The 14,326-nt window shown below is 34.4% G+C and overlaps 1 protein-coding gene across 1 annotated transcript in view; it reads left to right on the top strand.

The window, feature by feature from the left end:
- The window catches only part of LOC114343434 (uncharacterized), a 94,000-nt gene extending 80,051 nt beyond the window's left edge, over positions 1-13,949 (top strand). Inside the window, exons 10-11 of the mRNA XM_028294258.2 lie at positions 5,393-5,749; positions 13,450-13,949. Coding sequence (XP_028150059.1) covers positions 5,393-5,749; positions 13,450-13,583 — 491 coding nt within the window. The 3' untranslated portion in view covers positions 13,584-13,949. The remainder of the gene's footprint in view (positions 1-5,392; positions 5,750-13,449) is intronic.
- The last annotated feature ends 377 nt before the right edge of the window (positions 13,950-14,326 follow it).

Raw genomic sequence — 14,326 nt, 5'->3', positions numbered from 1 at the left:
TGTATTGTTCCCGCGAATCCATATGTCTGCAAAATTTCATTCATTTCCATTGAAGAAAAGGCAGTCAAGTTAACGTCTAAAGATTTGACGCAAACGATTGAACTAAATAAAAATAAAAGCGTTTATTAAAAATCGACTCGCTCGATAAATTGTAGTTTATGTAGGTATAGTCATTGCATGTTGTCTTCTTTGAATTGAAACAATTAATACAAAAAAATATTGTTTATTATAGAGCTTCAAAAAAATTATTGTTTACGCAAATTGGCAACGTGTTGTAAAATTTTGCCAAACTTCTGTAGGGCAAAGGAAATGAAGCAAACATTGTAACGAGCATGTTCTACGCAATTTAGACCTCTATGAATCTGTCGATACGAACTTTATCAACTTTATAAGGAAGCACCACTGTCAGACTTCATTAGAATACAAGGCTACCAAAAAGAGCACTGAATGCTAGAATGCAAGGAAAGAGACCGGTTGGAAAGCCAAGAAAGCGCTGGGAAGACATAGTAAACAGCGACGCACAAGCCCTTTTAGGAGTCTGTGTATGGAGAAGAGCAGCCACAGACAATACCAGCAAGGGTGGAGGCAAGAAATAAAGGAGAAATCTCCCGATGGTCGTCTCGAGCACCCGTTGCCTCCTTATGACGCAGTCTGTACTCTCAAGGGCTTACCGTCGATACCAGAAGACCGGTAGCTATTGCGGAAGACCAGGTTCGGGTCGGCGATGTGTAATGCCAGGGAGGGATGATTGATTCATTGTCCTGGGTGCTTTGCGGAATCGACACGAGACAGAAGTTGAGCTTCAACCATCCTTAAGGAATGTTCGAGGCGTCACCGTCACTCAGTGGATAGTTGTTTCTCTGTGTTCGTTGATTTGTTCAGTCTCACTCGTGCTTTTTTATTCCGATAGAGATTCTGGATAACTCTTATATTTTTCTCATCAATATTAGCATTGTATAGCATTTTTATTATTGCATCGTGTTTTACGGTGTCAAACGCTTGTTCATTATCGAGGAATGTGATGATTATATCTTTTCGTTGGTCAATGCAGTTTTGTACAAGCGTATTCAAGCAGCATGCTGCTTCGCATGTCCCGAGTCCGTTCTTGAAATTAAAGTGTGTCTCGCCGCTTAGATTTTCTAGCTTTCTGAATATTCTTGTGTGCAGTATGCGAAGAAATACTTTAATCAAATGACTATTTAAACTAATCAGTCTGTGATCCTTGCACCTTGTCGCTCTTTGTGATTTAGGGATCATTATAAAGGTTGCACAAAGCCAATCCGTTGGAATGTGGCCGATGTTACATATGGCATTGAAAATTGTTACTAGAATATCAATGTTATCATCCTCCAAGTATTAGGGCTTCCGTAGTAATGCCATCCGGTTCAGGAACCTTGCACAGTTTTGCTATTTTTATAGCGTATTCCACCTCGGTACAAATAATGGGAGGGCCGAACAAACTTTCTTATAGGTTAGTAGTTGGCAGATTCGGTCTATTGTCTGCAAAGAGGGACGATGCATAATTTTCATTATGTTAACATATTATGTTACATATCGTCGGCGTACTGGAAAAATCCACTTACTCACAACAGTAAAGTTGTGAGAAAAACGCATTTAAACATTACTATACCATTTATAGGAAATTACCAGAAAATCACAAATACACAGCGAAAAAAGAAAGATGGCCTTCTTAAAGACATAAATGGAAAAATTATTATAGAAGTCACAGAGAAATTAAAAAAGTGGAAGACATACATAACAGATCTGTTTGAGGATAATAGACAAGAACCGGAAGAAATCGACAGCGAAACGGGACCAGAGATCATAATGGAGGAAATCGAACAAGCAATACGAAACGCAAAAAACGGAAAAACTGTAGGTTCAGACGAAATTCCTGCGGAATTACTGAAATGTCTAGACGATTAAACTCTACCTGTACTACTGGATCTGTTTAATGAAGTATATAAAACCGGAAAAATCCCTCAGGAATGGTTGGTGTCCACCTTTGTAACAATACCAAAAACAATTTATGCCAAAGATTGTTCGGACTAAAGGACAATATCATTAATAAACCATACCCTCAAAATATTTCTAAAGGTGATTCATGGAAGATTATACAAAAAGCTAGAATATGATATGGATGATACCCAATTTGGGTTCCGCAAAGGACTTGGAATAAGAGAGGCATTGTTTGCGTTTAATGTCCTCTCTCAAAGATGCTAAGGTATGAACCTGGATATTTATTCCTGTTTCATCGACTTCAAAAAAGCGTTCGACAGGGTCCGACATGAAAAACTAATAGAATTATTGAAAACAGAGATATAGACAGACGAGATTTACGAATTATCATAAATCTGTATTGGAATCAAAAGACTAATATAAAGATAGAACAACAAGAATACGAGAATATTGATATAAAGAGAGGGGTAAGACAGGGTTGTGTTCTGTCGTAGCTACTGTTTAACCTATACAGTAAAGCCATATTTCAGAAAGCGATAGCGGAGCTAAATGATGGAATCTCTATAAAGGAAAGAATAGTAAATAACATAAGATTCGCTGATGACACCGTTATAATTGCAGACACCCTGGAATCGCTACAAAAATTGCTAAATAGAATTAACGATTATTGCATTCGATACGGACTAAAAATAAACAAGAAAAAAACTAAATTTATGATCGTCTAAAAAACAGAACATGGAAATGAAAGGTTAATGATAGAGCAAACCCAAATAGAAAAAGTAAAGACATACAAATATCTGGGAACCTGGGTCGATGACAAAAATGACCAAGGCTAAGAAACTAAAGTCCGAATTGAAACTGCAAGGCAAGCATTTATAAAAATGAAGACACAGCTTACAAACAAAGACCTTCAGTTGCCTCTCAGGTTGAGGGCTCTAAGATGCTACACATTTTCTATATTGCTATACGGAATGGAAGCTTGGACATTGAAGAGACAACACATAAGAAGAATAGAAGCGTTCGAAATGTGGTGTTACAGAGGAATATTGAAAATTCAGTGGGTTCAAAGGAATACCAATGTTGAAGTGCTACGACGTTTAAATAAGGAGTTAGAAATTATGAAGAGTATAAATACTAGAAAACTGGAATATTTAGGTCACATTACCAGAGGAGAAAAATACGAGTTGCTGAGAATTAATATGCAAGGAAGGATCCAAGGAAGAAGAAGCATAGGAAGAAGACGCATCTCCTGGTTGAGGAACCTTAGAGAATGGTTTAACTGTAGTTCATTACGACTGTTCAGAGCAGCAGCCAACAAAGTGACCATAGCCATTATGATATCCAACCCCCGATAGGAGAGGGAACTTTAATAAGAAGAAGATACCATTTATACCTCTTAAAAATCGGGTACACTGTCTGTTTGGTAAGCAAGTTTTGGTACCTGGATATGATTTTGAAGGATGTCAACCACAGGTGGTGTGCACATACATGTAAAAATATTTTGAAAAAAATTATTTGATTCATGAAAACTGTGAAAAGATGGAATTAATTCATTTTCCTTGTCATTAAATGTACCTATTTAATATAAGAGCTTTGTATTTTTTTCTAAATAAAAATCAACTAAGTGCACTTCATGTATTTCTACCGTATAAAAATTCCGCTCATGGACTTAGACTAAATTATTGTTCAGATTTAAGCATGGCGGATGACGAATTTGGAGATATACGGTACTTCCTGTTAACATATTGATGTTTGTGGATTTAATGGTATTAAAATGTCAAAATTGAAAAAAAAAATGGAGTTAGTGGATTTTTCCAGTACGCCCACCATATGTCACAATACACTTAGCTTATAAAATTATAAAAAATCAGAATAGTGAAAGCAAAAATGTAATATCATTTTCTACTGAGGGAATAAGGCAAACGATAACAATTTCAGGACACTATTACTTCAGACTTCCTACACCCTTCAAAATATATGACGACAATATCCTTGAAAAAGTATCGAGAAAAAAATCTATAAATTCTCGCCGGATCACTTTCGAAATGAAACGTAAACGAAAGATTGGATTTTCGTAAGAAAGGAAAATCTCAAAAAAATATCGGGCTACAAGATAAATATTTGTCACATAATTAATCAGATAAGGGATGATAGATGAGATTAAGATAATACGTTTTATATAATTCAAAATGTTTTAGCAAAATGTTTCTACGACCGTTGACCGTATCATTCTATATAGTATTACATCAATTATTTTTATTATTTTTGGAAACTAATGAAAACCGTAACGCCGTTTTAAATGAAATTTTGTATCATGTCATTACAGAGTCATGTATAACACCATACACCATTGGCCCATTAATTAGCTAATGCAAGTTTGTCAATGATCCGGAAAAAGCTACAATTCCACAGGTCAAATTTATTTTTATCAAACAAGACACTGTACGTATTGAAGGTTTACTTTTCGACACGATATCAAATTCTGATTTTAATCACATTATTTTTAGTTTTCATACATACAGGGTGTTCCGAAAAGATTGGTCATCAATTAAAGCACAGATTTTGGGGTCAAAAATAGGTTGATTGAACCTCACTTACACTTACTTTAGAACAAATGTGCACATAAAAAAGTTACAGCCCATTGAATTTACAAAATTAAAATCAATGTTTTCGAATATATCGAAAACCATTAGAGATTTTTTATTGAAAATGGACATGTGGAATTCTTATGGCAGGAACATCTTAAAAAATATATACTGAAATTTGTACATCTCATATAATTTTTTTGGGGGTTTTGTTCCCTTAAACCTCCCCAAACTTTTGTGTACGTTCCAATTAAATTATTATTGTGCTACCATTCGTTAAACACAATGTTTTAAAATTTTTTGCATCTTGGTACTTTCTCGAAAAGCCAGTTTTTATCGAGATATTTTGAATATTTGTCAAATATACAATAGTGCACACAAAAAAAGTTACAGCCCCTTGAAGTTACAAAATGAAAATAGATTTTTTCCAATACATCGCAAGCTGTTTTGAGATTTTTTATTGAAAATGGACATGTGGCATTCTTATGGCAGGAACATCTTGAAAAAAAAACAGCAGTGGCATTTATACACTCCTTAAAAGTTTTATGGGGTTTTGTTCCCCAAACTTTTGTGTACGTTCCAATTAAATTATTATTGTGGTACCACTAGTTAAACACAGTGGTTTTAAAACTTTTTTGTCTTTTGAGTATTTTTTCGACAATCCAGTTTTTATCGAGATGCGGCCTCTTTTTAATATGTTTACATATGTATATAGGCGATCATGAAAATACAAGAGAAGAAAAAGTTAAAAAATGATAATATTAAGATAGTTATTTTTAGATAAAATTAAGAAGCAATCTAATAAAATCTTCAAATACAATAATTTTATTAACTTTAATATTTTTTAGTTCCTCGAGCAATTGTCAATCCTGCCTGTGGTTCAAGCTTTGTAGGCAGTGCCAGCACAACAAGTTACTCCGATTCAGTAGACTTGTATGGAACGAACTACTATAAAATATCTCCTTATTACTTTGCCACTGGAAGCAATGGAAGGAGTTTAAGAATTACTGAACCAAGTACTGGTAGCATCACTGTCTGTATATCGCGGGACAACGACAGACCAACAAGTTTAAATGGCGATTGTCAAACTCTACAGTCCAGTGTCAAGTCATACGACCTCTCAAACTATTGTGGCAACTACGCGAGAGACTGTTCTCCTATTTATTTGTCTATATATGGAAATTCTACACAGTATCGCTGTACTGGTGAGTAATAATTATTTTTATGTTATCCCACTAATTAAAAATTATTGCATATGTATACTCCACATTATAAATCCAATTCTGAGGCTTCACGCTTGACATTGTTTCTTTGAGCAGTATTCGTTTTTGCGATTGGTAGGTTGCTAACTTTCCCAATCACCCTTCTCCATATTTTATCCGAACTTAAAACCGGCTGAGGTAACCCCACAGAGTTACTCGATCCACCCCGAAATTACCCCAGGTAGTGTTCAAATACTGCCTGGGATATTTCACACACAAGAAAGCAGCACCAAGACAATCAAAAATCAAACTCGAAGGACTAAATAGGGCATCCACGGAATAGTTACACAGAAAAAGAACATTAGAGAATATTTCTGAGAATAAAATATTAGAAAACAATAACATCGAGGAAACCTGACAAAAACTTAAAGATGACATAATTAACGCAGCAATAAAATCACTTGGGGAGAGGAAAGTTCCGAATACTAACACCAACAAAGAAAATCCCATGGGTTAGAGGAAGGGAAAATAAAATGTGGAGTGAAAGCCTTTTTACAGAAAAGAGAACACAGATAAAAAAGGACACTGACAGGGCTTCTCAAAACAGATGGAACACGACTTCTACGGAACACAAAAAGAAGTATGGAGAATGATCAGAGGACAAAGAAAAGAGATGAACGAACTAATAAAAACGAAACAAATTCAGAAGGAAATATGGGCAAACTACTTTCGATCCCTATTTTTTAAAAGTGACGATAAAAAACCACCATCACCTCTGAAGTGACGACAAACAAAGAAATAAACATCGAGGAGGGAGAGGTCAAGAAAACATCCAGGAAATTCAAAAATAGAAAATCATCAGGAGATGAAAGAATATCGAATGAACTCCTAAAGTACTGAGTAAAATATCTGACCAATCAACTACTAAAACTAATCCAGAAAAATAATAAAACAGAACAGAATACCACAAGAATGGAGATACCCTAATATCCCTCTTTAAAAATGGAGACAAGTCGGACCCGGAGAAATGGAGAACAAACAGACTGAATGAACTTATTTAGCAGAAGAACAACAAAGTTTTAGGTCGGGAAGATTATGCATCGACGCAATATTTATAATGAGACAAGTGCAAGAGAAATCATTAGAATACAACAAACTGGCATATTTATGTTTCGTGTACCTTAAGAAGGCATTTGACAGGATCAAATTAAAGGACGTTACCCATTTATTGTACTCAAGAGACGTACCTCTAGGAATAAAAAACGATCGAAAATATCTACCAAAACAACACAATAAAAGTAAAAGTAGCAGATCAACTAACTGAACCAATTTAAGCTGGCAATGGGATACGACAAGGGCATTTCCTGAGTCCTACATTGTTCAACCTGTTCACGAATGAAACAATGAAATAGTAAATAATGAAAATAACGAAAAAAGTGAGAACTAGAAAAGGATATAAAATGGGAAAAACTCAAATTATAACAATCTGCTATGCAAACGATGCAGAACTAATCTCTCAAATCGAAGATGATTTACAATGTATCCTTCAACAATTTAATATAACCGCCAGAAAATTTAATTGCTCGTTAATTTCATGTTATAACAGCAAATCCAACAAGATGTCAATTAGAGCTGGAATGTTAGATAATTGAACAAGTGAGGAGCTTTTTTATAAAACTGCATAAATCCACTTTTCAAAAATTTTCAGGAGACGTAAAAACGTACTGCAGCTGTTGTACTAAAATTTTCGAAATTTCTGAGAACATAATCAATTGAGGTTGGATTTAGAGAAATAAAACGTTAATCAACATTATTTTTATTGATTTGCATTAACAAAATATAGCCATGTGTCTATTGGAGATATCGCGTTTTGTAAAAAAAGATGGGCACAGCGTGACATGGCGTGGCTACGCTACACATTGTCAGTGCTACCCGTGAGTAGTTTTAGAACTAACGAATATTATATTTTGTTTCACGAATCAACATCTAATTCTAGAGAATGCTTTTAAAACCAAACAAAATAGTAGAGGGATAGTTCTGCAGGCCGGAGGATTTATGCAGTTTTGTAAAACAAAAACTATTTTAATGGTTGGCTAAAAAAGGAGATGTTAAGTTTTGTATAAAAAAAGAGTGAACATAGGGTAAAGGTTTTTGAGTGGATTAATTAAGTTTTGTGGAAGAAACGTGATTGTTAGGCTCATTTTAAATGAAAAATATTAACTTTTAACACATGAGACTAATACGCAAGATGTAAGGCAGACCAAACTCTCGAAATACAACAAAAAATGTATTTTGGCCGGAAATGGATTTATGCAGTTTTGTAAAAAAGCTCTTCAAGTGATGGAGTTTAAATATCTAGGCATCACACGCAAACGAAAGCTGGAAACAGAAGTCAAAAATCAAGTGAATAGACCAAACAGAGCCGTAGGTTGCCTGAATGAAACAATATGGAGAAATAAAAATGTCTGAAAAGAAATGAAAGGCGGAATTTAAAAAGGGACAGAGCTAGAAGTACACACGGTGGCGCCCAAAATCCCGACAGCCAAAATCCCGACATGCAACAATCCTCGCATAAGTAAAAATTCCGATCACTACATTTTGAATATTTATTGTTTCCTTTTCAAATGCAATACCAAATCATATTATAGAGAGTATTGAAATTGAAAAAGTATTAGTTACTAATAAGTACGGATACTAATTATTGTGTATTTTAAAAGAAAAATTATTTAAACACTTTTATTTTATAATATAAAAGCTTCTTCTTCTTTGAGTGCCTCTCCTATCGGAGATTGGATATCATTAGGGCGATTCTAATTTTATTTACTGCTGTTTTGAACAATTCGTTAGTGGTACAGCCAAACCACTCTCTCAAATTTCTCATCCAGGACATTCTTCTACGGCCTGGATTTCTTCGTCCTTGGATTTTTCCTTGCATTATGTTTTGTAGGAATGTGTACTTTTGTCCCCTCATCAGGTGGCCCAAGTATTCAAGTTTTCTCTTTTTTATATTCAGTAGAACTTCTGGCTTGTTATTTATTCTGCGTATTACTTCTTCATTTGTAATTTTATCCACCCAACTTATTCTTAGTATACGGCGGTAGCACCACATCTCAAAGCTTTCAAGATTTTTAATATTCCTCTGTTTAAGAGTCCATGACTCAACACCGTAGAGCAAAGTACTGAATACATAGCATTTTAACATTCTAGTTCGTAGATGAATACTAATATCACGATTACAAAATAATTTTTTCATTTTTATAAAAGTAGACCTGGCAATTTCAATACGTCTTTTTATCTCGTGATTTTGGTCACCTGTTTCATTGATAAGGGTTCCCAAGTATTTGTATTCGTTTACTTTTTCAAGTTGGGTACCGTTTATTGTGATACTAGTGTCATTTATTGGATTCTTACTGAAGGTCATATATTTGGTTTTTTTGACGTTCATCCTTATGCCGTAGTTATTACATATCTCATTCATACTTTCAACTAGATGTTGTAGATCTTCCGCTGTTCTTGCCATTATCACAGTATCGTCAGCATATCGAATGTTATTGATAACTTCTCCATTGACTATTATCCCTTCGTTTGCATATGAGAGAGCTTCTTGGCCTATTTGTTCGCTGTAGATATTAAACAAGAGCGGTGACAATATACAACCCTGTCGTACCCCTCTACGTATTTTTATTTCGTCCGATGTTTGATCTTCTATTTTTATATTAGCTCGCTGATTCCAGTACAGATTTAATATTATTTGTATGTCTCTGGTGTCAATGTTCTTACTCTCCAGGATTTCTTTGAGTTTACTGTGGCGTACTTTGTCAAAGGCCTTTTCAAAGTCTATAAAGCAGGCGTGTACCTCTTGGTTAACATCTAGGCATCTCTGTGTTAGAACGTTCAGGGCAAAGAGAGCATCCCTTGTACCTAATCCTTTTCTGAATCCCATCTGTGTATCGTTAATATCGATGTCTAGTTTTTGATAGATTCGGTTGTGGATGACTCTAAGAAATATTTTAAGCAGGTGACTCATCAAGGAGATTGTTCGATGATCTGAACATTGCACTGCCTTAGTTTTCTTCGGTATGGTGACAAACGTAAACAGCAACCATTCTTGTGGTATTATACCAGTACTGTATATTGTATTGAATATAAAAGCTATACTTACTGAAATGGAAGGGCTTACTGAAATGTAAGTGACATAATAGTATCTATTATATGAAAGTAAACTTGTGAACTAGAAAATTAGTTCATATTAAAAATGGTAAATACTTTTGTTTAGTAACAAAAAATAAAAAACAGATGGCCATAAACAAAAAATAAGAAATAAATGTAATTATATGCTAAAAAGAAACTTATCAAACCTATCGGGATTCTGGCCTGTCGTGATTTTGACCTGTCGGGATTCTGGCGTGTCGGGATTTTGGCTGTCGGGATTTTGGGGTAGACCCAAGTACATATTATATACGACGGAGATCCAAGGTGGAAAACATTAATAATTGGGTAAGAAACAGAAGAGTAGAATGGAATGACCACATAAGCTGAATGACAACAACTATGTAGATTCTGAAGCTATTTCCTTGTGGACTTGTTGTAAACAACTATTCTAAATGAAATAAAACTATGTAGAGTAGTGCGGGTGGCGAGAGGCGGTTCCCCAATAAAAAGACGATCAGTGGGAAGACCACGAAACCGATGAAAAAACAACTTACTGGAGACATCTTGAAAAAAACAGACAGAATCATGTCTTCACAAAAAGAAGAAGATGAAGGATATATCTCATATACACTGAAAGTTAGGTATTATTTTACGTCAATTACATTGGCAGTATGTTCACCAAATTATGCTAAACAGGACGCTGATGGAAAAATATTAAGGCATCAAATGTTCAAATGTCCGGATAGAGATGTGCTTAAAATAATGGATCTCTATGATCCGTTAATAAATATACTTATAGATCTCTCATCAGAGGAGAGAGATATGCTAGGTTAAGAGGTGACTATTATATATTTGAGACAATGCAAGAGAGAATATGAACTACGCGAAAATAGGGATGAGCGTATCTTGATATCAGCATCATCATCATTATCATCATCATCATCATCATCCAGCCTTCTGCATTCAAAGTTGAACATAGGTCGCCCCTAATTTCTTCCAGATCTGTAAGTCTTGGGCTTCCTGCTTGGGAGGATATCAGAAAAAGTTTAGTTCTTCTTCTTCTTCTTCTTCTTTTTGTATAGACATGTCTGTTTTTTCAATGTGCCTCTAGTAAGTTGTCGTTCCATCGTTTTCGTGGTCTTCCCACTGATCGTCTTCCTATTGGGGAACCGTCTCTCGCTGTCCTGACTATCCCATTTGTTGTCATTCGGCTTATAGGGTCATTCCATTCTATTTTTCTGTTTCTTACCCAGTTATTAATGTTATACACCTTGCATCTCCGTCGTATATGTGTACTTATAGCTCTGTCCCATAGAGTCTTACCATCGATTTTTGGAAGGGTTTTTATCTCCACTGTTTCGAGCAATCTTTTTGTCCTCTCTGTGTCGGGTCGTGTTTCTGCCGCGTATGTCATTATTGGTCTGACGACTGTTTTGTAAATTCTGCCTTTTATTTCTTTTCCGATATTTTTATTTCTCCGTATTGTGTCATTCAGGCAACCTGCGGCTCTATTTGCTCTATTCACTTGATCTTCCACTTCTGTTTCGAGCCTTCCGTAGCTAGATAGTGTGATGAATAGGTGTTTAAACTCCATCACTTGTTCTATTATCTGACCTTCCAGCTCCAATTTACATCTTATTGGATCTGCTGTTATAACCATGCATTTTGTCTTTTGTGAGGAAATTAACATGTTAAATTTTCTGGCGATTATGTTGAATTGGTGCAGCATACGTTGTAAATCATCTTCACTTTGAGAGATTAGTATTGCATCGTCCGCATAGCAGATGATTTTAAGTTGTTTTTCTCCCATTTGGTATCCTTTTTTAGTTCTTAAGTTTAGTTAATACGATAAATTCGAAGTGTAAACTTGTAAATAAATAAAAAAAAAGAAAATCCTTTATAAAAGGTATATTTGTTAAAATCCCGATACAGGGCTACATCACAGAACAGAACTAGTTTTCGATCGGATGACCGATCATCATCAGTGTTTACGTGAATCTAACATGCTAACCACCAAAGTAAAAAATATACAGATTTTAACAAATATACCTTTTATAAAGGATTTTATCGTTTTTGTAATATATGGTATAGCGCCAACTTCAGGAAACTTTTTCATCGTGGATTTGTAAATAAATAGGCGTAGATAAATTCAAACCGTTAGTTTGATTTAAAACACATTACAATAGGTATAGAGTTTGAAATTTAACTACATTTGAAATAGTGGACCAATATAAAAGTTCGACACATTAACACCATAAATTATGGCAACGCCTTTAACTACACGCGCTGGCGTACTTTGTACGCCAGATATAAGAATTCTACTGGAAATATATTTAAAAATTTAATTTTTGACCTTGCTTATTTTTCTAACCTATCACTGGAATGTGCTTTACAATTTGGTTTTAGTTTCGTTATCATCGGCGTTCTGGAAAGATCGTAATTTACATTTTATTATTTGTTGTTTCCGGTGGTGGACAATATACCCCAGGATTATATTACTATAAGTCGTAATATAAGTACATATTTTAATTGTTTTTTAGTCATTATGGCAAAAAATATATTTTTCTTTGTAAACAATACTTTTTCTCCTGTAAAAAATCACATTAAAAAAAATTTTTTATTAGTAATTTTGTTTATCACGGAATCCAGTTATTCCATGATTCCAGTTATAAATCCCAATTGGCTTACTGAAAAGGAACTCCAAGTATTCACTGATGCCGAATAAGGTTTATAACAAACAACTAAGTGTATTTTTTCAAAAAAAAAAAAATTAAACAAATCCGCTGTTTTTAAGTGTATTTTCTTGTGGCGTGCAAAGTACGCCACGCGTGTAGTTATGTTATAACTTGATGCGCGGGTAGTTAAAGGTTAAGTTCGACATGTAGAAAGTTTAGTTCAACTGCGTCTCCCCGTTTGCGGGGCCAGCCAAAAGTAACCGAAATTTTCAGAACTTCACTTTCAGGGTTGCCACTTCCAACATAATTATCGAATTTTAACTTATTTTCACAACACACAACACAAGTCAAATGAATACTTTTAAAGTGAACGTTAAGCTATTTACAAGCAAGTTATGTTCAAAAAATAATTAAGTCAAATCGTTCCAAATAATTCTAGTCAGTTCATTGATGTTAAACAAATATATCCTGGTGTTAGAGGGCTACAAGAAATACGAAAATTACACAAAACAAACTTGGAAAATTTCTTTTAAAAGTTTATATTTTATTTTTGTATTGTTATTTTTTATGAAAATAAGTCATTATTATTATTATGTAGATTCGCATTTTTAGTTAAAGAAATTGTAACATAATTTCCAATAAAAAACTATCATTTTGCCACCATTGTACCATAAGTCTTCATCGCCCGGTGGACAACCTATTTGCGTTGAAACAGTTCAGAATCCAACAGTGCACTCGAGTATTTGATTTTTATAATATAATTCTTTGAAAACCTTTTGTTGGCCAATTGTCTGGAGCGGAGTTGAGCATAACTACATGTAATTTATATGTCCCTTTTTTCGCTGAATCTGTATATAATGTTTGTATTTTTTTTAGATGCCACGTGCCGATTTCCCAACAACATTAAATACATCATCTCGTTGGACAGCGTGGGATGCACAAGCAGTGCCTTTGCCATAGTTTCTAACTTTATTTTAATTGCTGCCTTATTTTTACTGTTAAAGTTTTAATTTTGTTTTAATTTGTTAGGTAAGATCATTTTTATAAAAATAAAACAAGAAATTTTAGATCCAAAGTGTGTTCCAAAATTAAGAATTGTATTTATTCCTTTAGGTAAACTATTATCCCTTTAGTATTTAAAGAAATATACTACTGAATAAAATGTATAAAATACATAAAATCCATTGTTTGTATGTTATTGTCTTTTAATTGTAATTTTAACGATTGCGTTGGATTAAACAAATAATTTTTGTACTCTGTTTGTATACTTTTAGATTAGCACTGTAAAATTATTGGAAGCGATGTTAAGTCTTGCTATATATGATGTTACCATTATATGATGTATAGGTGTAAAATAGAGAGATTAATATGTACAAGATTTTATTTTTTTATAGATACCTACTGAAATAAAGGATGCAATTAAGTGGCCATTAATGTGTCAGGCCATGTTGTCACGGAATGTGTGGGCTCCAAAATTATATGGGAGTGCATGCATTTCGTTACATCATGCTATGGTACGCTGGACAAGCCATACAGTCTGTAGTCAACACCCCGATGTATGAGCGGGAACAAAATGTAAAAAATACTCATACTCTCATGAGTCGCATCTGGCGAGTCATGAGGGCCTTCACATTTTACTCTCTTTCAACTTGTCTTGAGTAAAATTTCTTTAATCCTTCCTATCGGCCTCACTTGGCCAATTCTTACTTTTTCCGACCCCGAATGGCTATTAGGTTTCCGAGGGCAGACGGGT

This window comes from Diabrotica virgifera, chromosome 10 (genome assembly GCF_917563875.1).
Source record: "Diabrotica virgifera virgifera chromosome 10, PGI_DIABVI_V3a".
NCBI classification, from domain to species: Eukaryota; Metazoa; Arthropoda; class Insecta; order Coleoptera; family Chrysomelidae; genus Diabrotica; species Diabrotica virgifera.
This window is presented reverse-complemented; position numbering and strand designations above follow the sequence as displayed.